The sequence below is a fragment of the Rutilus rutilus genome, assembly GCF_951802725.1.
Source record: "Rutilus rutilus genome assembly, chromosome: 3".
Classification (NCBI taxonomy): domain Eukaryota; kingdom Metazoa; phylum Chordata; class Actinopteri; order Cypriniformes; family Leuciscidae; genus Rutilus; species Rutilus rutilus.
Window position 1 is genome coordinate 29,726,629 of NC_140211.1, and position 26,796 is coordinate 29,753,424.

The 26,796-nt window shown below is 37.9% G+C and overlaps 2 protein-coding genes across 3 annotated transcripts; one reads left to right on the forward strand and one right to left on the reverse strand.

Annotated features, from left to right (window-relative positions):
• Window positions 1-63: 63 nt before the first annotated feature.
• On the forward strand, window positions 64-5,035 carry orc6 (origin recognition complex, subunit 6). The gene is made up of 7 exons (XM_084404863.1): window positions 64-252; window positions 360-486; window positions 1,184-1,347; window positions 1,429-1,518; window positions 3,661-3,770; window positions 4,074-4,160; window positions 4,434-5,035. Exons 1-7 carry the CDS (start codon window positions 188-190, stop codon window positions 4,562-4,564), a joined length of 774 nt encoding a protein of 257 aa, XP_084260989.1. The 5' UTR covers window positions 64-187; the 3' UTR covers window positions 4,565-5,035.
• mylk3 (myosin light chain kinase 3) lies at window positions 4,563-26,504 on the reverse strand. 2 transcript variants are annotated; one of them, XM_084404861.1, is made up of 13 exons: window positions 22,904-23,705; window positions 21,047-21,140; window positions 20,591-20,930; window positions 19,030-19,505; window positions 16,932-17,037; window positions 14,830-14,923; window positions 13,287-13,396; window positions 12,532-12,673; window positions 12,067-12,137; window positions 9,953-10,081; window positions 8,243-8,395; window positions 6,096-6,231; window positions 4,563-5,983 (listed from the first exon to the last, which is right to left on the reverse strand). In XM_084404861.1, the coding sequence occupies exons 1-13, from the start codon at window positions 23,456-23,458 to the stop codon at window positions 5,906-5,908; spliced, it is 2,484 nt and encodes an 827-aa protein (XP_084260987.1). In that variant the 5' UTR covers window positions 23,459-23,705; the 3' UTR covers window positions 4,563-5,905. The 2 variants fall into 2 exon arrangements, with proteins under 2 accessions (XP_084260987.1, XP_084260988.1); XM_084404862.1 differs by lacking the exon at window positions 22,904-23,705 and adding an exon at window positions 26,164-26,504 and having other exon boundaries at window positions 4,753-5,983.
• Window positions 26,505-26,796: the final 292 nt, after the last annotated feature.

Below are 26,796 nucleotides of genomic sequence, written 5' to 3' on the forward strand. Positions count from 1 at the left end.
TTGTATCAATGTTTTACCCGAACGACGCTTTCCACGCCCATTTTCTTGATCCACCAATGGCCGGTTAGAACGTTTATTTCTAGTGTGACACGTGTTTGTTTTCCCGCGAAATCAGCCTGTCTCTTTGCGAAGTGTGGTGAAGGATTCTGCTGTGTTGAGGTGGTGAGAGGATCGAACAACTTTACAAATGGATAAAGAGTTGTTTAGTAAGCTTGCTTCGAAGATCGGTATAACAGCTGTTAAAGTATTGAGGTAAGTGTTGCAATATATTAGCCACTCGCTTGTTTTGGGAAGACATTGGTTCAGTCAGAAGTGAACATGTCAGTATAACAACAGAACTAATTCGGATTCATTTTCAGCCAAGCAGAAGAGTACATGCGATTATCCCAAGTGAAATGTGTTGGACTGGGTTCTGTGACAGCCACCAGTAAGGCCCTTATTTGCCTTGAGTTGGCAGCGACTTCAATGAAATTTCCTGTAGACAAGGCAAGATCCTTTTCCCTTAATGTGTGTTGTGATGTGTAACACAAGCATACACATATGATGTACAGACATGCATACATGCACACTTAAGTATGTTGTTATCTAATATGCATATGCGTGAGTATTTTTTCGCATTCTCACACATTTATTTGTCTATTAACTTTAATATTTACTAACGCTGTCCAATAGTGGCCATGTATGCATAATAGGAAAATTGTCTCTCTTTTTTTATATATCTCTTTCCCCCTGAAAGTCATTAAAATTACCACCAGTGTCATTCCGTCTCAAGTCATGTGTAGTAAAGTAGCTTTGTGCATGACAATTATAATTATTGTTAATGATAATCATTATCTTAAAGAATTGGCCTATTCCTTCGTCTTGTCAAGACTATTTTGCTACAATTGTTCAATCTTAAATGCACACAAATAATATTTAAACACTTTTTGCATAATTTAGAAATATTCTGTTTTCTTCATGCGTCACGGCTCATGTAATATTAAGAATTGCTCATCCACTGTATAACTTAAAAAAAAAATTAGGTGTAGTCGTAATTTTGTAAAAATGTATAGTAATTTTGCACAATAAACATTGAATGGTTTACGCAGTATGCTGTACATATCTAACATGTATTATATACGTAAACATTCTTTCTTGCAATAAATGTACAAAAATAATATTCTTTCAAAATTCTGCCGGATAGGAGTATGCCGTCAAACTATCCGGCCTGAGTCCTAAGGTTTACTCCAGCAATTTGAAGTCAATGGAGTGCATGCTGGGCCTGCAGTCAAGCCTGGGTCTCAGAGATCTTGCAGTGCAGTATGGGTGTTTAGAAGCAGTTAAAGTGGCCTCTCAGATCCTTGAACGGTGAGACTTCACATTGCATCAGTGCAATCAGCTTGACTTGATTCTGAATGACTTGATTTAAACTGCATGTATTTGTTTAAGGTATGAGACCAGTTTACCCGCAGCTCAGCAACAAGACCTTGACCTGTCTAAGTCTCTCTTTACCACAGCAGCTCTATATGCAGCATGCAAGTGAGTATTTTGAAGCCCTGAAATCTGCTGTAATTACACATCATCACTGAGTCAAATAATGGATGGTTCAAAAATACTTGTTGATGGATGATTAGGTGTTTGACACTCACATTAGATATAAATATTGATGGGAGTAGAGGGCTGCATTGGGATTGAGTCCCGCCGGGTCCCGCAGGACCCAACGCAAATCTCGCGGGAGCGGGCGGTTTGAACTTTGCTGTGGGCGGGAATGGGCGGCTAAAAAAAAACACTGCGGGATCGGGAGGTAGTCTAGCGACATGATGGAGATGTCAATAATGCCGCTTTTCCACTACACAGTACCAGCTCGGCTCGGCTCGACTCACCTCGCCTTTGTTTGGTTTTCCACTGTGTTAAAGTTGTACCTGTACCTGCTTCCAGGTACTTTTTTTCGTACCACCTCCGGCGAGGTTCTGAGCGAGCTGAGGCGATACTAAAATGTGACGTGAAAACACGGCAGACTGCTGATTGGTCAGAGAGAATCATTACTATTCACTGCATCATCATTGCACGCGCCAGACGGAGTATCCTGAATAAAAAACAGCAAAAACAAAAACAAAACCATCCAAAAACAGCATACACTCGATTTCCTCCATTTGTCCTGTGTGTATGTGTCCAGAATACATGCCGGTCAAGGAAACGAAACAAACAACCCCATGAATCTCTTTAATAATAGCAATACAAATACGTGTTTTTTCCTGCGGGACGGGAGAAGACACAAAATCAACGCATCTCTATTATTGTGCGGGAATAAATTCTCAGAGTTTTGCGGGTGCGGGCGGGAGTGGACATAACGTTACATATTGCGGGAGCGGGCGGGAGTGGACATACATATTGCGGGAGCGGGCGGGAGTGTAACACATACGTTGCGGGAGCGGGCGGTAATGGTCAGAAATTCGGCGGGCGCGGGCGGGAGCAGGATGAAGAAAACAGTCCCGCGCAGGGCTCTAGATGGGAGCTCCACTGTCTCTTGAAAACCTGATTAAGCTCTTCACTGTGTGGTCAAAGTACAGTGAGGCCATAAGTACTTTAAAATGAGGGCACAGGCGTAACTATCGGTAAGCAGGGTACGCGGTTGCTTATGGGCCCGGACCAATCAGGGGCCCGCGTGACTGGAAGATATTGATTGACAGCCGGGGCCCCCTATCGCATTTTACAATTTTTAGTCTGATCGCATTTTACTTTATCGCGAATTTATTTGAATAAATAATGACAACAACATATTTTACTGATCATTAAATACATGTTTGAAATGAACAATGATGGATTTTGGTGTAATTTGTTACAAATTGGGACTGGGGAATCCCCGGGTCACAATTCAAATCCCGGATATGGTAAGTGAACATACGTATTGCGTGCAAAACAGTAAAAACGTTGAACTTGAGACAGACAATATCGAGATGGAGTCGTCGTCAAATTACAGACACAAAAGTGTAGTCATAGCAGTGAGTAACAATGTGTTATGGTGTGCCGTCACCAGGTTTTTTTTGTGGTGCGCGTAGGCTACTCCTGATTTTGTCAGTCATCTCATCTCTTAGGCTGCGTTTACACTTGGCATTAACATGCGATCACCGTGATCTGATCAAGCAGATCGGATCATAAGCCAATCAGGACATACACCTGTCTACATCAAGTGGCTTCTGTATCTGGATAACAGATCAGATCTCGCAACAAAAAAAACAAAAGGATGGTGCAGAGTCGACCTGAAGTAATCCTGCATAAGGGCCCGGTGTTGGCTCGTTACACCACTGAATGAGGGTATGAGAAGTGAATTTCATACAGATTAATTTGGAGCTAAATTTACATTTGGAAAGGTCAAATCTTGGATTGGCCATCACATGTTTGTTCCTTGTCCTTAGAGCTAGGTTATCTACATATTAGACTCTATGAAAGTGAGTGCTCACATAAGGAATCCAGCCATACTGAGACTGTGTGACTGTCGGGTTATTGCTATCCAACCAAAATCTGTTACTGTACAATAATAAACTCAAGCTCCCAGATGGTGTTAAAAGGATTTTATGCATGTCAACATGTCACAGAAATCTCTAAATCTAAACTGCACCTGATTTACATTTAATTATTGAAAATGGAAAAATAAATTGGTTCTGTCCTTCCTGTTTGAAGGTGCATGAAAATCAAAACTGACAGGAAATTAGCCTCTTCATCTGGAGCAAAGAAGGGCATCTTTGATCGGCTGTGCACACAGTTCCAGAAATGTGGACAGGAGATCTGCAGTAAGTGTGACTCCTTCTAACAAAAGCTTTTTAGAAAATGACGCATTGCCTAATTAAAGCGAATAGATGCTCAAAGACATTGATTGAAGATGCACAACTTTTAATCTTGGTTTAAATTATAAAAGAAAAATATTACTTCAAAGAGATTTGTCATGAAGAAACAGACATTGCGTTAGTTTCCGTGGCGACTGGCATACCACAATTAGACGATGTGTATTTTTTGTGTAGTTGAACAAAGATCAGCATGTACATATTGTGAAATTAAGCAGACTGACTCACTCTAATATCTCTCTGTACCCTTAGAAGAGGCTTCATCTGTGGAGAAACCAGTCAAAACTGGTCAAAAGAGGCAGAAGTCGCTCACTGAAATGCTAGAAACGGCAGAAGATGGTAAGAAATCCACCCGCTTGTCACAATAACTAATAATGGCAAATGATTTCTACCCATCAGCTGCCATTATGTGCAGTGAATGATTATCAATGTAACCTTTTCTGTTCTTAAGCATGTCTTCAACATGTGGAAATAAAATCATTTTCTTAGAGCAATAAGACTAATAATGAATACTTCTAGATGTAATATCTAATAAAAGACAGAACTTATCTTTCATGTTTGATGATAAATGTGATTGTCTTTGTTTTTTTGTTTTTTGTGTGTTTTTTCCAGATGGGAAGATTGCAACATCTCCTAAGCAAGAGCGAGTTGAAAAGACAGAGGAGGAAGAGACACAAATTTATGAGGAGTGGAAAAGAAAAATCCTTGAAAATGCATTAAAAGCAAAGGCTGTAGATTCTTGAAGGTTTTAAGTTTCCCATTTATTTAATTATGGCTCTGCATAATGTCAACAGGAACTTTTGAGTTGGATTTAATACTCTACCAAGAGAAGTTGCCTGCCCCCCTCTGGCTTCTTGTGTGAAACTGTTTCATCCACATACAGACATTTCCAGAGGAATTGAGGCTCTTTTTATCTCTGTTTTATTTTATTGCCATTTGCCAGGTCAAAGATAGTTACTATTTTAGATATTGTGCAAAGACTTTCCAATTGTTGAATTTGTGTTGTTTAGTCTGACATGGTTTGGATGATTATGTCTGGTGACAATATGACTTAATTTCTCAGTGTTCTGTGATATTGGTTTGAATCACCTTAAAATCTCATTGGAGGTGTACAATGCATTCAATATCATCTAGATGTGATTTATCAATTTGTTTCAATAATACATGGCACATCTGCTTTGATTTTGATGTGAATAAAATGTGTATTCAAGACAGTTTAATTTTCTTGGTTTCTCATGTTTTTTAATGTCTTGATTAAACACTAATTTTCTACAGAGGCTATTTGTCACAATATTGTTAAAAAATGATTTCTATACAAGCACACTCTATGAACTATGATAGAGAAAACAGATCTGCCCTATAATTCTGTGCTAACTTCAGTGCACAGTCGCTATGACAAGAGCAAAACCACTTTTGTGCATGTATTTGTGGTTATGCTATTACCATAGAAATGTGTACAAATGCAATAAATTCATAGAAAGCAGTTTCAAGTCACAATATTAACATTCAAATGTTCTTGAACAACCAGCGAAAATAAAATGAGAATTCTGAAAAATAAAAACAGACCATGCCAGTTTAGTCTCTTATTCAGATTTTGTTTCCGGATCTAATCAATGTGCTAAACAAAACATTTAGGATGACCACAGTGTTTCTACATCAAATCTTCATGCTAGGGTTTTTTTTTTTTTTACTAATATAAAATACTGAAACCATGAGTTGAGAACCAAAAACACTTTCTTTCAAATACTAGGATAAGGCAGTAGTGCCCAAGAAAAACACCTTCACAGAAGGGACAACAGCTTTTTCATGTGGTTCAAAAGCACACCCTGCCATCCATGCCGTACACTCCTGGTGTGAAAGCACGATGAAGTGGAAATTAAATGCAACAGTGTTTCAAACAAGGTACATAAAAAGACACTTTTTAACAAGATACTATTACACTGGCTATAAACAAGGCAAGAGCATATTAAACACTTTCTACAAAGCCATTTCAAATCATTCTACAACTTGAGACATGTTCATTTTCCAGTGTGTGATACTGTGATGTCCTCTCAAGCTACTGACAATGTCCTCCAGGTTAATAACTAATTTGGCACATTAACTGATCTGCTCTGCTGAAACCTCTTCAACCTGTTTGCTGCAGCGACCGCGTAGAAATGTTTCTGTAAAAACAAAAAGAGTTAACATAAGAGCAGGATCATGTGTTGTGCTGGTATGCGAACACCGTATAAATCCATTTAAAAATCGAAAATGCGCTGACTAATGATTCCATACCTTCCACTGATGGTGAGCAGCAAGGTAACGCTGAAGCCTCAGTTGTGACTTGAGCCGAACTTTGTACATCTTGGCTTTGTCCTCCAGGTTATTTAACCAGCTATGCTTCATGCATCCTGATGCGCTCAGACGGCTGCTGCCATAGAAACCACGCAAACACAGAAACATTAAGGTCTTAAAAACATCTGGCACACAAAGAAAAAACAGTTCCATAAGATGCAGAATACAATTCAGGCCCTTCTGTGTAATGACTATGAATCATATAGCCTTAGACAGAGATTTGTTTTGATCATTGATTGAGCACTTACAATTTATAAGAGATGTCAACAAACATTAGTAGGCCTAAGGTCACTTTATTACACATTTATATATAATATATATTTAAAGTTTATATGAAACTATAGTTTGACTAACTGTACTAACAGCTGCTGGCCTTTCCCATCCCAATACTCACACTTGCAATCTTTTTACTTGACCACTCATTTATCTGCAATATTTCCAAGTTTTCAAGTCGGCGTAAAGACTGCAAGTGTGTGTAGAACTTTTGATTACTTGATGTGACACACTTGTAAAAAAGCATGTTCTTTTTTTTTTTTACAGAGCATTATTTACTAATTTTGATTTTCAATACTTTGCACTTTAAAATAAAGTTTTAATGATAGGGCACTGAACTTTGCGCAAGTGGGGGTATTGGAACGGAACCTGTGGTAAGGTTTGGCTAACTGTGCAAATGTGTGGCTAAACATGCTAACATCTGGCTAACGGAGACAAAAGGCAGACAATTTTGAGTGAGAGGAATAGATGGCACCCTGAAAATTACTGAACGGAATGTTCTTAATTAAATAAGTCGACCTCCCCGAAAGACAGCGTAAGATTTGAGAATTGTGCGCAAGTGCATTTTTACCAGTAAGAAAGACAATCCAACTGATTATACTACATTGTCATCATGCAATTAATCCACTAGTCGTCTGAAAGCATGAATGTTCAAGGGTGAGATGAATCACATGGCGTGTGTGGGGGGGCTGTGATGAGGTTATTAGACAACATTGTCACCACAGATAAAGAGAAGGGAGGAAGGCCAGGGTGGGTGTCATGCTGTGTCTAAATGCACCTTGTCAAAGTGCACTGAATCATCTCTTTTACTGCGTAGACTGTGGTAAGATGGTGGGCAAAAGACAATGCGCCCTCTCATGGCAACCTGTTGTGCCAGCCTGCTATTATCTCATGCCATGCCAGCTGAGCATTACACCCCTTGTGTGGGAGAGGTTAGCTAAGACAGACCAATGTGAGGGTGAGCTTCAAATGCTCTAAACTGCTCCAGGCCATGTTACATCACCGGCCAATTATATGTTATTTGTGGCCATTTTTGGTGTACAGCACTGCATTTTCAGAGGTTTCAGTTTTGATGTCAGGATGCATTAAGGCAGTGGTTCTCAATTCCAGTCCTCGGGACCCCTTGCTCTGCACATTTTGTATGTCTCTCTTATCTGACACACTCAGTTCAGTTCATGGAGTCTCTCCTAATGAGCTGATGATCTGGTTCAGGTGTGTTAAATAAGGGAGACATACAAAATGTGCAGAGCAAGGGGTCCCGAGGACTGGAATTGAGAACCACTGCATTAAGGGAACCTGCAGTACAGGACAATGACTGAGAGATGGAAGAGAAAAGTGAGGCTCTTAAATCCACAAGAAAAGAGACCAGAAAGGAGGAGAAATAATAGAAGAGAGGCTATATAGAATTATGTGGGATAGAAAACTTGACTTGCGGTATATTCTAAGTAGCCTGACGTCGTCATACTCAGATTCTAGTCAGAATATGACTCTGATACTGCTCCATTGGGCTGTGATGAAGGAGCGTGTTTTCAACCGAACCAGGAAAGAAAATACCTCTTTCTAATTGGATAGACCTACAACCAATCAGAGCAACGGAGTAAGTGACGTATGTTCTTCATTCATCTTTCCGATCGACAAATGCCTTGATCGCGGTTGTCTGTTCCTCTTTTAAAATTAATGCGCTATCGATATTTTCTAACCTGCTCTGTCCAGACCGAACTTCCCGACCTCAAATATTGTGAACTCAAAAGTTCGGCTGGCATCCAGGCTATATTCTAAGGTTTTCCATAAGCGGAATATTGATAGATGAATACCATTTAGCAGGCACAAGGAGACTGGAAATGAAGTCTTTAGCTTCTTCTGACACATTTTCAAATGCCTCTGCGTCAAATTCCCATTTGGCGTGCAGAATGTTGTTCATTGTTTCTGTGTCATTGTCACCCATGAATGGAGAAAGGCCACTCAAACTGAAAAAAAGAAGAAGAAAAGAAATCACAGGGAGTGTGAATAACCCAGAAAATCTGTTAACCCTTAGTTTTGACCTAAAAAAATGAGGAACTAAAAAGGTGCATTTACACCTCTGTACCATTCTGCTCTACTTTTAAAATGTTCATATTGGAGCACTGCAAATATTGTTGTCTTCTCACGATTAATCAATTGTATTTGTATTTTTGCTCATTAGTATGCTTTGGTTAAAATCTTCCATTTAATGAATAAATGGTGAATGGTGAAGTGAATGTCATTTCTATATATTCTAATACATTTTCAACATTTCAAGTTGTATAAATTAGTTCATTTATTATGAATTATGAACAGTTAACAATTGATACTTAATGCATGAATTAATGTTCATACTAAACATACTAAACCTTGTTGTAAAGCGTTAGTGAACAAATATGAAAATAAAAAGATATATTTTTAATTAAATTACAAAATATATAAATCTACATATAAATGAATATGCAACCTTAATGCGAAACCGGTATCTAAACACTTTAAAATGAGGACAAAAACAGTAATGACAGCTGTTAAATAAAAAGCCATAATTAAGTTTAAGGAATAGTTCACTTCAAAATGAAAATTCTGTCATCATTTACTCACCCTCAAGTTGTTTCAAACCTGTATGAATTTCTTTCTTCTGCTAAACACATAAGAAGATATTTTGAAGAATGTCGGTAACCAGACAGTTGATGTACCCTGTTGATGTAAAAAAAATACTATGGAAGTCAATGGGGTCTATCAACTGTTTGGTTACCGACATTCTTCAAAATATCTTCTTATGTGTTTAGCAGAAGAAAGAATTACAGATTTGAAACAACTTGAGGGTGAGTAAATGATGACAGAATTTTCATTTTGAAATGAACTATTCCTTTAATACAATACATACATGGAGACTTCTGGATGTTCAGTTCTTAGAGAAGTGTGAAGTAGGTTAAACACATATTCTCTGGATGGGCAATCCCTAAATCTCCACCAACAGCTGTCAAGTAATTGATTCATTCATTGAGGCTTGACCACTATTAGCCAGAGCAGTGGGTCATCTATGGCCAGTACAGCAGCACTGCTCATGTAGACCAGAGTGATGAGTGCACAGGATCAGACATGATGGGACATTGTGTTTGTTTGTGTGTACAGGATTTTGTTTGTTTGTATGTATGTTTGTTTTTTGACAGCATCAGAGCAGCATTAGTAACATGCTTTCTGAGCTGTACGGCACTGGTGCCCTTTTATCAGGGCTCTATTGAATGATGAGGGCTCTTAGAAGAACCCTCTAAAGCTTTCATATGCGTTCCATTTGCATTTGGCTTTTGATCTCTCTGATATTTCACTCAAGAGTCTACGCCACTGTGCAATTCAGAGTATGAAGAAAGTGAAACTTCTATAATGCATAAATCATCAAATAATAATTCATACTTTATGAATGTCGATTCTGACTCTTTAATGGCAATTGTACAGATTCTGTTCAAATTTGGAAGTTCTATTAAAATTTGTAGATCTGCCTTACTGCCTAGTTGCGTACTCACAGCATGTATGTGATGACACCAACACTCCACATGTCTGTAGGAAATGACACAAAGTCATAGTTGACAACTTCTGGTGCCAGGAACTCTGGGGTTCCAAAGTTGACCTTCAGCTTTTCTCTGGGTCTATACCTGGTGGGAGGGACAAACACATTTTTGTTTTTGGATCCTGTATCATACCCATATGAAAAACCAAACCCAAACTCACTAACTCACAACCAAACCTGATTCAACAAAACCTTGCCAGTGAAAACACCAGGGGCCTCATTTATAAAACTGTGCGTAGGAACCTTACTAAAAGTGTACGTACGCACAAAAGCCAAAAATGGCGTACGCAAAAAAATATTCAGACTTCTAAAACCGTGCGTACGCCAGAACCTGCGCAGAATTCACTTTATAAATCCCAGTCAGCGGAAGATTGTGCGTACATGCGTCTCCACCCCGAAATAACCATATATGGAGCTTACAACGCCTAGTTTTACTATGCAGATCCTCATCTACATATCATTTGCATATGATTATTCATCCACGTGATAACTTAAACGTTATCACGTGGATGAATAATCATATGCAAATGATATAAACGGTACAAGAAACATTACATTAATACAAATCAAGTAGTTATCCTTGCCTTGTTTTTGAATAGCCTACATAAATCAAATAGTGTAAAATACATTTCAGAGAAAGTTTTTCTCAATCTTTTCCACTTGCCGAATTGTATTTTTAATTGATTTATATTTTTTATGGAAACAGATAGGCCTTGGGCATTATTTGCACGAAACTATTTTCTCAGACAATCTGGTATTATCATGATAAGCAATTATCTCTGTGGTTAAAACATTAAAACACAGCACGCCACAGGAAAAGTGTTCAAAAACAATCGCATCCACAACAAATATTTCTATTGATTGAATTGAATATAAAAAAATGTTGTAACTTTTCAGTATGATTTCATGTTTAAGTGTTTAACTCCATAATTTGAATGGCATATTTAATCTAAATGTTTATATCAGAAGTAAAACATAGTTTAAATCATTATTTTATTTATTTAAACTGCGTCAGTTTCACTAAACGGCCCAACGCGCTCGCTGGCGCGGACATAAGAAGGAATGGATATTTGCTTCAAGTGACAGGCTTGGTGAGGGAAATTATATTTGTATTATCTTTCTGTATTATGTTTAATTTTAATTCTAAATTCTAAAAGTGACCAAAAAGACATTTAACTCCAACTCACCATCGGTGTCGCCAAACTGCTCCGTCTCCAAAATGTGCGTACGCATGGGTCAGAGTTTGCGTGTAGGTGCGCATATTTTCACGTCAAGTTTTTCTTCATAAATCCCACCTTTTGCGCAGGAACTGGCGTACGCATGTTTTCAGCCCCGTTTTGTGCGTACGCAAGCTTTATAAATGAGGCCCCTGGTCAGCTAAGAATCTATAAGTACTTTTTGACTTAAATTAGCTGAGCATCAAAGACCACAAAACAAAGACCGTTCAGTTATGCGTTTTTGCACTCTGTCGATCCCAATGATCCCAGTTGCAGGCCACATGCATTCCTCAACTCAACGTATCAAAATAGTCACTGGATCTGTACCTCTACCTCCACACACATCTGCATATTTGTGAGGTGCATATAAGAGTTTTAAAATCACATTCAATGTACCCAATAATAATCTTCCCAACTCCACCAAAATGAATCCCTCTCCACTTTCAGAAAACACACAACTCCCCTGTGAGGACCTGACTCTGTACTTTTCTCACTCTGTTCTTTTCTTTTGTAATTCTTTGAGCAATTCTGGTACTTTGTATTGTGCCACTTCTCAGTTGTATGCATTGCTTTTGTTGTAGTCTTCCTCATTTCCAAGTCACTTTGGATTAAACAAAGCTCTCAAAAATGATCACACATGAAGGAATGTGACTGTAGTCATGGTGACAGCACAGTGGTGTGAATCAGAAGACATGATGCCAGCTATAAACACATCCTTTGTTTTATGTGTGAAATTAGGGACATAATTACCCAAGACTGAGAAAAGTGCTTCTTTTGTAGACTTAAAAAATATGAGATGTCAATAAGTCTACTATTTAATAACAAGATAATTTAATGAGGTCTGCTTACTTACTTTCTGGCGAGTCCAAAGTCAATGATCTTGATCTGATTGCCTGTGGTGTTCACACATAAGATATTTTCTGGCTATATTGCAGAAAAAAAAATGTATATTAGAAAGAAATAAGAGAGATTTAAAATACATTTAAACTGATTATTAATTCTAAGACAATAACAACATAAAAAAAGTATTTAAAACTAAATACAGGATTCAAATGTATTGTTATGGCCGGGGTATAGGGGTACAACATCCTATAACATTGTATGCATTCCATATTCCAATACACAACATGCTAACAACAACACAAGGCACAAGCCCACTGGCAGTGTGCTAATTCAAATGTGCAACATTCAGACTGCTGATGTTGACATACGTGGGTGATTCACTGGTGGGTTTTTCCATAGAGATACCCGACACTATATGCACTGCTAATCCCTTTAGTATCACATTATAACATTCAGTGCGGTGTGTGGAGTTTACCTTAAGATCTAAATGGAGAATGTACTGCTGGTGAAGGTACTGAACCCCCTCACAAATCTGCCTGGTAAACACAATGGCATCCATCTCCGTCAGCTGGTAATTCTCATCAATGATTCGGTCAAACAATTCACCACCTTCCACACTGAAATAAACAAACCATCACAAATTAACTCCTCTCTTTTAGTTCAGTCTATTTGGACATGCATATTGAAATTAAGTGGCTTAAGCCATGTGGGTGCCAGTAGTTTTAAATGCTAAAACAAAACAGAATTTTGATACTCGGTCCTTGTTGTGGTACCTTCATATAACAATATCCATCTTCCAAAAATCGTCATAATTTACAGTTATGTCTTGTATTACAAATATGAATATTCGCCGCTATATCATACAGTTAAAAGCTTTTTTGTAAATTCAATACCATAAAAAAAAAGTTAATTTAATTTGTGGACAAGACATGAAGATGACACACACACCAAAGTGGCATGTGTGGGAGGTCTATGTTCTTGTGACAGAATGTGAGGACCAGGCCAGGAGAGAAAATTTGCTTTGCAAATGAGGCCTGATGAATACTGTCCAAAGCCACTAATCAGCCTGAATGAACAGTTACAATTATAATTTAGAACAATAGCAATTAAATATATTCTTTTTTTGCAGAACTTGTTTATTTTTAGAATTCGAGCTATTTAATCTAACCTTTCTAGTACTTGGAAACAATCATTCTAATTTGAACTAAGATCTCTCTGTGGTTTACTTACTATTCCATAATGAGTGTGAGGTTAGTCCGAGACTCGAAAGCATCATACAGCTGAATCAGATTCACATGGTTTAACTGGTTCATAACTCCAATCTCATTTTTCACTTCATCCTGGAATGAAAGCACAAATAAATGTAAATGCATTTTAATCTGCAACAGCTTTCTAAAGCCTATATTTTAAGGTTTTGAAATTGTGTTGTTATTACTCTCCAAAGGATAATAACAGCAGTGTTAAAAATTAGGTCATTAGTAAGAGAGAAGCTTTTTCAGAAATTAAATTGCACAGTTAAATAGCTTGAAGTGAATGACTGAATTGGGTATAGCAAAAACAAGCATTTCGGAATGGGGGCTTGACAGCCTTTGCCAACCCTGTAATTGTCTGCCCTAGTTACTCTCTTCCTGTCCTCCATTCTCTGACCCACAAAAAGCATTCAATTATCCCATATCCCTTCTCTGTCTCTCTCCGGCATACATTGGAGCAGACGGCACATGCCGCAGGAACCGCACATCATGTTGCCACTAAGAAGGAGCATTTCGAAATGCAAATGAAGCTTAGAGTGTATGTACACTGTATGTGATTGTGTGTTGAATTCTTTTACTCCTTTGACATTTGTGTCGAGTGGCAGAAATTAAAACATGAGAGAGTGAAAATTATCTGCATTTGTCCATTCCTGTCTGATTACTCTCTAATGGTGGCAACAGACAGATCATAGGGCAGGGAATGGCATTGCATTGAGGGCAAGTGCTGCTTATGACAGAAGTGCCATCATTATATGTAATTATCAGCACTTGTTGAAGCATGGAGGATGAAGGGAACAGATAAAAGTAGCACATGTTATTCTGTGCAAAGAAAAGATTTATAATTCACATTACACCGTATATATATATATATATATACAGTGTAATGTGAAATGTAAATCTTTCGTTGCCAAGTAAGACATGTTCCTGGATCAACATATTTTACTGATCCTGGAACAACATTCTTGTCCCAAAATTTTGTCCTAATCCTATCCCTACCCCTAATCCTAAACCTACCCATAAGTTATCCTTAAAATCAGAGGGAAGTGATAGGTGAATAACACTAATGTAAAAGCACCTGACCCTTGTTGTAAGCCTGAACTTCACATAAACTTTAAACTTATCCCTCAAATCTGAATGTTGTTTCAGGATCAACACAGATGCTGAAGGAACATGTTGCACTTGGTGAAATGATGTTCACCATATAAATATTGTGTTCTTTTCTACTTGAAAGTATGTTTTGTTTTTAATGCAGATACTAGAAACAACATGCGCTTCCATATCCTTGAGGGACTATGTGTGTTATTATGTTATTTGCGGGAGGGCAAGTGTCTGTGTGTGAATGTGTGCGTATTTGTTCATATGCTCATGTGCAGAACTGTCAGCAGTTGTCAAGGAAATGTTCTCATAAAGCATCCTAACAGGAACAGAGTGATGGACAGATTGGAGTGGGAGGGGAGAGAAAGAGAGAGCAAGGGGGGTAAACATGTTTGAGATGCTAATGCTTATAAATGCTTTGTACTCACCCTCTCTTTCATTCCCCGGACCTTTATAATTTTAGCAGCAAGCATAAGACCAGACGACAACTCTGCACACTTGTGTACCTGTCCAAAACGGCCTCTGCAATAACACACGTAAACACAGATTTCATTTAATGGATTATGGACATCACTTCAACCTTTGTGAAAGTTATATCACTCTCTGCTGCTGTTCTTCTCACTCTGCACTTACTGGGCTGCCTATTTACTTGGAGCTGTGTTTCCATGGGGTGAGATTGCGTGTTTATGTCAAGATGGCTGCTGCTGTGGCTGAAAATAATACCAATGCAAACAGACCAGCTCAACAGCTGCCCAAAATAAACTCTGCCGATGATGAGTCAAAAACAAGCCAGTGCTTACTTATTTGTGGCGTATGTGGAACAAGAGTGGAGAGGGGGTGCAAATGAGCCCTTGTCTGCGTGTACCAGTCATTCAACTCATGCTATATGTTCCATCTACCGGTCCTGGAGAAAAAGTCCCCAGCCCCCCAGCTACTCCCCACAACCTAATCTGCTGCACTAATGTCAGCATGTCAGATATAACTGGGAAGAAACAATATACAGATAGTGCCAAGAATAAATGTTAGCCAATATCAGATATTTAAGTATTATCAAAATATTTTAGTTTTCACTGTTATGATGATACTCAGCTCTATATTTCTTTGCGGCCTGACAAAATATACCAATTCACAAAACAAACTGAATGCATACAAAAAATTGGATGACTAGTAATTTCCTACAACAAAATTTAAAAAAAAAAGAAAAAAAAGAGATTGGACTAATAAAGTCTGCACATAATAACCTGGAATACTCTCTAACACGTGATGGATGCTTTATTTAGTATTCGTCATCAGTTGGGAACCTGGGTGTGCTCTTTGATAGCAGTATTTCATTTCAAAGCCACGTTTCTACTTTCTAGCATTTACAAAACCTTATTTTTCCATCTTAAAAATATCTCTAAATTATGACATATGCTCTTAATGACAAAAGCCGAAAAGTTAGTAAATGCTGTCATGACCTCAAGGCTAGATTATTGTAATGCTCTACTGGGTGGTTGCCCTGCGCGCTTAATAAAAAAACTTTACTTTAAAAAAAAACTACTTTAAAACCATATTAGCCTGTTTCCGTCAACACTGCATTGGCTCCCATCTCATACATTTTAAAATCTTGTTGATTACTTATAAAGCCCTGAATTGTTTAACTCCTCAGTACTTGAGAAAGCTCTAACACATTATAGTCCTTCACGTCTATTGCAATCTCAAAATTCTGGCCAGTCGATATATCAAAGATCAACAGAATATCAAAATCAACTGCAGGCGGTAGATCCTTTGGAATAGTTTTCCTAGCACTGTTCGAGATGAATTTCTATGATTCAAATCCCTTAAAGGATTGGTAGGCTGCATTAATTAGGTCAACTGAAACCGGGAACACTTCCCACAACATCCGATGTACTTATTACATTGTAAGAGGAATGATGTCTATGCTAACATTAGTCTGTCTCATTCTTATCCAGAGGTTATCATAGTCAGCCATATCTGTTCCGTATCCGTATCTAATATTAACTGAACTGAGCTGGATAATGACATAATTAATCGAATTTACACAGTTATTAAACCAAACTGAATCAACAGTGTTTTCAAATGAAGAATGGCAGTCTTTTTAGAACTTCTTAACAGCAGAATTGAATTCAGTTTGCATCAAATCATTATTTTCTTGTTGATCACTGTAAAGCTGCTATGAAACTATCTGTATTGTATAAAGCGTTATAAAAATAAAGGTGACTTGACATAACTTGACTTGATTACACACAGGTTAAATTAAGCAAGTACTATTAAATGGTTTTGATAATTCAACAAAATACGAAAATTCTGTCATCATTTACTCACCCTCATGCCGATCCAAACCTGTATAATATTTTGTCTTTTGTGGAGCGTAAAAGTTTGGTTCTAACATTCTTCAAAATATCTTCTTTTATGTTCCACAGAAGAAAGCAAGTCATACAGGTTTGAAACAACACAAATAGCCTAAATGATGACAGAATTTTTATTTTGGGGTAAACTAATGTGTTTATCCATTAGCACATGGACTCACCCGCCCAGCACATCATTGGGGTTGACTGCGTAATATGAGTTCATGGGAACCTGCTTGGCACTGACGATGCGATGCTCAAATGGAGCTGGAAGAGGTGGACTGTCATCTAGAAAACAAATATCAGTATGCTGGTTTTATTGAACACTACAAGCTGTATAGTTCTAATTACAAATTATGGATTTGATTTTAAATTTAAGTTTAAAGCCTAACTGATCATTTCTGTCACATGATGTCCACTGTTTGCTCATCTTCTAAAACAAATTTGCTCAGATAACATGCATGACTGCTCATGACATGCATACATTGCTGTCAATGCCTTTTCCAGTGTAGGGTTGGGAACCAAGTATCGGTTCTTATTTCTTAGCCAGTTTTACAGCATATTGTAGCCAGCTGTTTTTAGTGAATCAAAAAAGTGCAACCAGCACATACAGTTCAACCAGTTTAGTCCAACTCCCGAACTAATTACTCTTATGAGACGGTTATTTTTAGTGAATCAAAACCACATTGCAGTGTAATCTGACTCCCAAAATGAATGACTCATGAGATGATTATTTTAGTAAATCATTCATAGTAGGGGTGTTCCCGAATTATAAAGAATATACTTCCCAGCTAGCAAAAAGTCGTCTATTAGACGTTGAATAGACGTAAATCTTCAACGTCTAATTACGACTTTTCAACGTCTTGATGGAATATGTAAAACTCTTTCAATTTATTTGAGATAATAATGAACATGGTTTGGTAGTTTGTTTTTCTCCATTATTTTAGCATGTGACTTATCCTGTCTTAGATTATACGTTGAAAACATGTGGTATCTTAGATGATCAGTTGAAAACACGTAGTCAAACAGTCTGGCCGAAACTACTTAGTTGAAATCACGTCGTAAACCAGTCCAAGGCAGACCAACTTATTTTCAACCATATTTCAACGTTGAAAGACGGTAATTGTTTAGGCTACTGCATGGGTAGCGTAAATGCCGTCTCCAGGAAATAATGAGACAGAGAAATATAATGTAGCCTAGTTTATCATATCATAGGCTACAAAGTAGCCTAGTAGAAAATGTATATGCATCTTAGTTGATTATGGGCTACAAATTTGGTTTCTGGGAGATGGAGACGCGCAGAGACGGCAATGCACTGTTTGATCTGGAATTGTGCGTGTGTGCCAACACGGGTTGCGTGTGCTTATTACATTCATTCGTTCATTCGTGTATCATTTAAATAGTCATATCAAGTAGTAGAACATGTGTACAATTCAGTAGGCTATCTTACAGATAGGCAATCACTCTTGATAGAGAGCTGGTTTGTTTTCTGAGAGACGGAGACGCGCAGAGACTGCTGCAACACACTGTTTGATTTGTGATTGTGCTGTTAGCCTATTTCATTCATTCGTGTACAAGGCTTAAATCATTTAAATATACATATCAAATATGTGTATGATGTAGTATTTTAGTTACTCTTGCCAAGCTCTGATTTCTGAGAGATGCACTCGTATACGCGGCTTTGACTTTCATTCATAAAGTTTGTTCTCCGTCATTCACACACACTCATTATTGCATTGAGATTTTAGATGTTTATGTAGGCCTAGTCTATAACATGGTGCAACTGCTATCTCCTGGCTCACCTGTGATCCAGTAAACACGAGGAGTGACTTGTGTCAGTTATTCGTTAGCCTATTTGTTTTGAAGCCATTATTCGTGCCTTTCCGAATAATGTAATCGACTTCGGGCACTCCCCTAATACAAAGACACATTTCACTTATTTTCAAAGGAATAAGTACGTTTACATGCGCAGTTATAATCAGTGATAATCAGGTTTTTGTGTAGGCTATAGTCGAGCTACATGAGTGACAGGTCGTGACAACCTCACGGCAGTGAACACGTCATCATAGAAGAGAAGTTGCTGATTAAACATTACGAGGGCATGTAAATTAAAAAAAATATTGATGTGCATGGAAATTATTTATCTTTTTTTTTTTTTTTTTTTTTTTTTATGGTGACTTTAAGGATCCGGAATCATAAATATTTATTTCAAGATTTCCATCCTTAGCAATTAGTGAGTGCATATTAACACACTTTCACTTCAAGGAATGAATCACTCACCGATGATCAGTAGATGTGTCTCTGCTTTTCTCAGAGGTGCTGATTTTTCTTTTTCTTCATCAACAAGGGTTGCGTTTTGTGGACTAGGAGCTGCACAGTTCTTTATTGGGTCAGACTCCAAAATATTCTCAGCAGTTTTATTTTCATTTTTCTTGATAGCTGGTTTAGATCCTGAATTTCTCTCATCATGTTTTGGCACAGGTGCTACCATCTCTACTGTGTCTTTATGTTGTGACTTAACCTCTGCATCCTTGTTGACAGGCTCTTTGGTGCAGAGTTGAGGTTTGCGAGGAACATCCACCTTCTTCTCCAGCTGTTGTTTCAAAAGGGCCTCGTCACCAACCTGTGAAACCTCTGTCTGTTTATGAGGAACCTCAACCTTCGTTTCCACTTGTTGTCCAAACAGTGTGGGAGTTTCTATCGACTCGAGTGAAGCCTCATCGCCATCCTGTGAAACATCTGCCTGTTCATGAGCCCTGTGAATAATCAAAAGAACAACCATTTGTTCATTTTTCAAAGGTATAACCATGTATGTGAGACCTTGATATATGTAATCAATCAGTTAAAAATATGTAATGGGAATCAGCAAATGCAGCATAGTAGGCATGTAGGTGTCCTTATAATAAGTGTGTTGTCTATGAAATATTATGTGGCTGCATGTGAGAGGCTACTACGAACAACAGCCCAACAAACCCAATAACACAACAAGGTCCTTAACTGGAATGTTTTGTATAAAAATAAATGGCCTAAAACTCATAATGCCTGGCAGGCTGGCAGCATACATTCAGTCACCACTGCGATTGTGTAATCTCAAGACCTTGGCCATTAGTCTGATGAATTATACTTTCCAGCATGCACAACAGCCTATTATTTCAGGCAGCGGGTCTTTTGTGCCTCAGTACAAAACATACAACTAACACATTAAAAATACAGGGCACTTGCAGGTGCATTATCAGCACTCTGCCTTGTAAAACTCTTACGACAGAGGAGAAAGGCATGGCTGTATGATTGTGCCTTATTGGATTTAGGAAGGAGCTGTTCTAGATGTGATATTTATTTTCTGGTCTGTTCAGAGATGTTATTTAGTAATATTCACTGAAAATGCTCAAATGTTATATTTTTCACAAGTATTATTTTATATTGCAACCTCTTTGACTATTGTTCTGGCCACATTAGCAGGGTTAATTACAATACTCTGTATATGTGAGGTGTCTAATCTCTAATCTTCTATATACTGTAGTTCTTATCTGTTGGAGAAAAGTATAATAGTCTATTAGAGTATTAGTGGCGTCCTCACTGGCATCAGCTGCTATGTAATTATCTCCAAAGGTGGCCAATGATCCGTTAGGCTATATATATATATAATCTTCCGTTATAACCCGTTTCCCTTTCAGCCTATAGTCATTTTTGACACTTTCTGCTACAGTCTTAGAAAAACCAACATATCATTGACAACATCCCTTTTAAAATTCAATGCAGAAGGAAAATGCGCAAATTTTCACAGCATTTTTCGTTGAGCGATTCCATTCAGCTTAAATGGCAGCAATTTGTAATTTGTCACCTCTCTTGCTGAAGAGACAGATCTTTTTCCACTTCAGTTGTTGTCACAGTGACACATTCAGCATTAGCTTGTGTGGCGGTTGAGTTATCTGTCTCTTGCTTGGGTACACAATATACGTCAATATCCTCAGCCTCCAGCTGGACTTCAGGACCAAATGTCTGGACCTGCGCAGGCGCTCTGCTCTTCACGGTGACTTCCTTGGCCTTTCGTAAGTCTTTGGAGCTTTCTCCTGTACTAACAGGTATCAGAGGTTCACTTGCTCCTCTAAGGGCTTCAGGAGAAGGTAGGCTGCTGGGATCAGTGGGAACAGTGACCTCTGGCTTCTGCAGCTCAGGCTCAGCTGTGGATAATCACAGAGTCAGGCTAAAACATGGCATGCAGGAAAAGGCTCTGACATATCACTTCTCACAAGCCGTCACTTAATAATACACATTTAGTCCATAATTTTATTCATACCTGTAATCACTTCTTTAAACTCCTCTGAAGTCTGTGTGCTCTGGTGGCAGTAACTGTCATTTGGTTTAAAGCTGTTGCCATCTGGTTTGTTTTTCTGTGAAAAAAAGATATACTTTTGTTGTTTTTTTATGCAGTATTGATTGGTTTGAACTTTTATTTCACTTTGTCAGCTTTCTTCTAAGTCCTGAAAAAGAAGTGTACGTTTTGTAATAACATATTAACAGAGCAGAACTTAGAGAGCCAATTAAATATTCCCTCAAACATTGCATTGGATGTTTTTATGGATTTAATTTGGCAAAGTTAAGACACTTCAATGAGTAATCTTTAAACATTATGTGGGTGTTTGAATTATAAGAAAACATGATGACGCTGATTATGGTGGAGCAGTATTATAATAGTCAACCAGTTTACAGAATGGCACTTATGCAGCTTCATGTTCACCCACATCTGTCACAAAACATTCCATTTTGTGCTTTTTGACATTTGCTGCATGAAGTGCTTGGTATAATTACACTGTTTGACAACAGGTCTGCTTGTTATACACAGTGTGGAAGGGTTCCATTTTCTAGCCTAAGCCAACTATTGTAATTTTACTTGGATACAAAAGAGATGCAGTCCTTAATTAACAATATAGGCTACTAGGCATATGTCTATGTACAACCACTCCAGTTAAAAAGAAATGGAATATGTCATCTGACAAGCTGTTCTGAGAGAAATTCACATTTACACTGTACTTAAAGTAGCCTACGTATGATAAAGGTTTGGTTTTAAACTGTGGTTTTGCTATTGCAAAACTGGGTTATACTCAGTCACCATCAGCTCAGTCACACATCCAGTCTAGGAATTTGAAACACGAGGCCCGTTCAGCCTCATCATAGATAAAATAGCAACCTTGGTAAAAGGTTAGATTGGCTGTAAACTTAACATGCTTGCTAGCAAGAATAGATCAGCCAACAGAGTAAATGGTGGATAAGATTGCAGGGACATTTCCCTTTTTTCCTTTCTATCTATGAAAGAAAAGGGGATTTTAGCTTTGTCTAGTTTGACCATTGGGTAAATGCATTACTGTGAACTATGGGGTATTTCTATCTTTGTCATGCAACTCTAAATTATATTTAGTCATCTTTTGAGCTTTAAAGACCACCTGACACACTGTAAAAATTATATGACACATAAAGTTATGACAACATCTATTTTTTACATTGCTTTAACTCAAGTTATAATTCAACTAATTTTGTAATGTTTTTCAATTTAATGTAATTTAAGGTAAAATAACCTTCTTTTTTTTTTTCAGTGCAGCTGCACACTGAAACGCTGCACTGTAAAAAATCCAACTTACAAAATTGAATTTGTATGACAAATTCAGTTTTTAAAGTTTATTCAACTATTTAACATGAAAAAAGCTGAGAAAAGTTGAGATTACTCAAACACGTAAGTTGAGAAAACTCAAAAATGTCCTGCAGCTGGTTGCCTTAAACTTTTAAGTTTTCTCAACTTTTTTTTTTTTTTACAGTGTGTGTAATGCAACTAAATGAAATGATAACGTGCATAATGTACATTCTAATGATACATAAAGGATCTAATCTTAGAACAAATTGAGGTCTATACAGCATGTTCAGTCTTTACTATGCTCTTTTCATCAATCCAAACATCAATATCTTGCACATTAGATATTGTTTAACATTGCAGGCTGTTTTGAATTTGTCCTCATTTTCAGCGACAGCTCCATCTGTTGTAAACAGTTTGGAAAATAAACAGCTCAGACTTAACCTCATTATATCTCCTGTTATACTGGATATCAGATAACCTCTGTATTTTTTTGCTGCAGAGATCTTGGATGACCAGGATCTTACTGACCTCTTCCTCTACAGTGTCCAGAAGGCCTTGTCTTCTCCATGGCACCACTCCACTGAGGATGAACTCCACTATTTTTGAGTTACGGAAAGCATCTCCCACATACCCTATTACTTTCTCCAGAGTGGACAAAGAACTTTCCATACATTCGATCTTTTTTCTCTGCTGCTGACTCTCCTGCTTGAGATTATGAAGCAGATCCACAGTTTCCCCACAAAGTGATCTGACCTCAGTCAGCAAAGGGAGCTTGTTGCTCTCTCGCTGGCCATTTTTGATCCCGTTTGATTCTTGAGCACCCTGCTTGTGCTGCAAAAGGCTCCTTTCTAGTGCTTCCATCCCATGACACAATAAGGTCAGCTTGTGAAGCACCTCTGTCTGGGTAAGTTCAATCTGTTCCACCTTCCCCTCCAGGTTGTTTAACTTGACCTCCACATTGCTCAGACTACCTATCAGAGTTGGACTCGGCTTCTTGACTGTCCCAGACGGAGTTCCAGAGTTCTCCAGCCTGCTGCCTTCATACATCTTGGCAATACAAGTGGCCAGAGTCTGTTTACTCATGGCTGCCCCAGTCACACTCAGTGCAATGAGAAAATGCAGAAATAGAAGAAGTCCCACTGATCAGTTCCCCCGTTGGTCTCTACTCTTGTCTAAGGTATTGTGTGCCTCTCACAAAACAGACAGCTCAGACAACCCTGTTGTTGGTACATGCCAGAGACATGACACCACTTAAATAAACACCTCCATTGGGTATCTTATCTCTCCACTTCTATTTTGCGTCCCCTTCTCTCTCTCTCTCACTCTCCACAGGCCTTTTATATGACCTATAGTGGGCCTCGGTGATTGCCAAAGTTCCAGCGCTCTCTTGACGTCACCAAAACATTTAAATTCTCCTCAGCAGATGCTGCTGACAGGTGGGCACGCAAGGAATGACCTCTGTAAATGGCCAGTCATTAGGTAGAGAAAAGAAAGACGAAATCTCCCTCTTTCATTTTCTTATCACGTTTTCTTTTTTAATTCATTGCTACTCAGTAGAATCCATTTTCCTTTGAGATTCAACCATTGGATCCACCCTATCACAACTATATATCACCTATAACACCCTCGTCATTGGAAAGTGACGTGACATTGGTTGACATTTTAAGTAAAAATAAACCTCTGTGGACATGGGTATGAGAATTAATGATATGCTACAACTGCCTCTCTCTCACCTCATCTGGAATGAAACCATGGTGAATACTGAATCATTAGGCTACAACAAGCGATAAACATAACAAAACAAACATAATCATGAACACAAATAAAATCATTTAAAGACAAAGTTCATCAATCAGTGCGTGCATGCAATTTTTTTAATATAATTTATTTACAATTAGTTAACAATCAAGATTTTATTTTATTTTTTGTTAATATGTTAATATTAATTTATATTTATACATTACACTAAAAGTTGTATAAATCAACACGCTAATGAATTTGTGAATTAACATGATTAGCAATAAGCTAGATTTATAAGTTATATTAATTAATGAATTAGCCTAGACTAGTAAAAAACTGAATGCTGTTGTAAAGTTTCACCCTATTTTATATTACTTAAAATCTATTCAGAGGTTTTAAAGAACTTATTAATTGAAAGGAACATAAAAATAAATAAAATATTTGTTTATATACATAACTTGCCAAAAGCTCAGCATTCCTGTAGCTCAAATAGTAGCATGGTATCAACAATCCTTCTGGGAGGGAACCTTGAACTCTCTGGATGTGCTGTTTCTAATGCCAATTCTAAATGTGTAAGCCAAGGACTTTTTGTCTGAATCCTTCTGCAAGAACATGGCTTTCTGCTGTGTTCGACTGCCAAAACACAATACTCACAATATAGTATAACCTTATTATGTAATAGAGCTGGAGGCCACGGTCAGGACAGCCATAGGAATGTGGCTCCATGCTGACTAGTGTTGGTGGTGGGATGAAGGGGGGTATCTGTTATTACAAGCTGGCACAACATAAGCAACTCAATTTCCAGTCCACAACATAACTCGGGCCAGTAAGATAGCGAACATCACTAGGAAAGAATATCTGTTTGACAGAGATAAACATAACTTTAACACTGCTTAATATATTAAAACCTCTTTGATCTCTGATATTCATTTAAAATGTCACACAAACAAGTCGAGTACACAGTGTGCATTAAAAGGAGAAATGCAAGTCTGCTGCTAAACTGCTGTACTTGTGGTATATCATGAGCCTGATAGAAATGATGTGGCTTTGTTAATGGATGCTGTTGTACACAGTGGAGTATATCCTTGCCCTCTCTGAAGGGAATGTTTGGACTGTAGTCTCATTTTACAGTCCCTTCTGTGCCCTCACATAAATGTTTGACATGGCAGGGTCCCTTAATGTTAAATATTGAAAGAGCAGATGGGTCCATATCCCACTTCTGTCTTTGACAAGAGCACTCAAGGGGACGGTGTGTAAATTTGATGTAAATCCCATTACGGTTCAAACCTTTCAATACAAATTCACTTTGAGTGCTATGAAGTGTCGGGATTAATTAAAATTGAATCAGTTGTTATCTCTTTAATAGGCTAAACTAAATATGCTTTCTCGAAATAAATTATTTCTCTTCTTCACTCTCTCACGAAAGCTAATTGCCTTTCCTTGTTTCGTCTTTGCGCTGACAAAAGAGATGAGATTGTGCTGTGTAATCAATGTTACAGACAATGATCAATTTGTCAGAAGTCCAAAGGGCACTGTTGTCAAAAACATGTGCAGCAATTTGCAACAATGCTGAGATGATTTGCCACAAAAAAGAAAAGTAAAAAAAATGTCTCAAGAAAGAAGCTTTTAAACAAAGTAAGCAAATAAAGTAATCACACATTTGAGTGGTAATAGCAACCCTGAACTTGTTTAACAGTTCTATCTCCTCCTCAGAATTACAAACCATATTTATATTAAAAGGGGTATGCATCTGCAAACAAAATTATTATAATAATTTTTTGTCATGAGAGAGTCTTAAATTAACAGTCACTTAAATAAGGGCAGCTTTAAAAGACTGATTTAGCTCCTAAAAAGAGCAGTTTATTAGTAAATGACAATGTCCTAATAACGTAAAAGTGCAAAGTCTCTCAAAAGCAACTGCATATTAAAAATAGGTTTATATATATACATAATTACATTTTCAACTAAAACATTTTCAAATATTTTTTAAGATATATTCTATACAAACTGATTTTTCTGCTTCCCTTTGCTTGAATTCAGGATCTTACCGTGAATTTGCGTATATAGTTCGACACACTGAAGCCGCCTGTACTGAGAAGCGTTGATCTGTACAGAGAGGTCCCCATCATGCATTGCCCTCTTTAGTAGGACTCAGTGTAGTACATTGCCAAAGTGGGCCACCATAAGCAATGAATATTCCGCAGAGCTGGACTCTCAGGGTTCTGTAACATTCTGGAAAATAGACAGATCACCCCTCAAACACTAACTATCTTATCACTTTCAGCCCGTTTACTGGGTACGCCCCTGTCAGCACGGCAGCCCAGAAAGCACTTCCTGCTTAGAGATAACAGCTGCCTGAGATTAGTGTGAGTATGCTGGAAATGTGAGTGTTCTGTTTTATTAATAGGTTTCAGATTTGTCTTTTTTTTGGGGGGGATGGTCCCCACGGGAAGTCTTCATCCCAGCACAGCCGGGATTAGATGGGTGGTTGGAAGGATGGTGATATGACGAGGATGCTGGGGGTCAGACCAAATTTCAGTTTCCTGTTATGCTGTCCAATGTGCTGACTTGTGAGGGATCTGATCTCTTGGACTGACCCAATTTGGGACAAATGCGTCAGTCGCACCCAGAGAATTGAGTAGCTAGGCTAAGTCCTTCCGAATAAGGAATCTTGAAGAGTC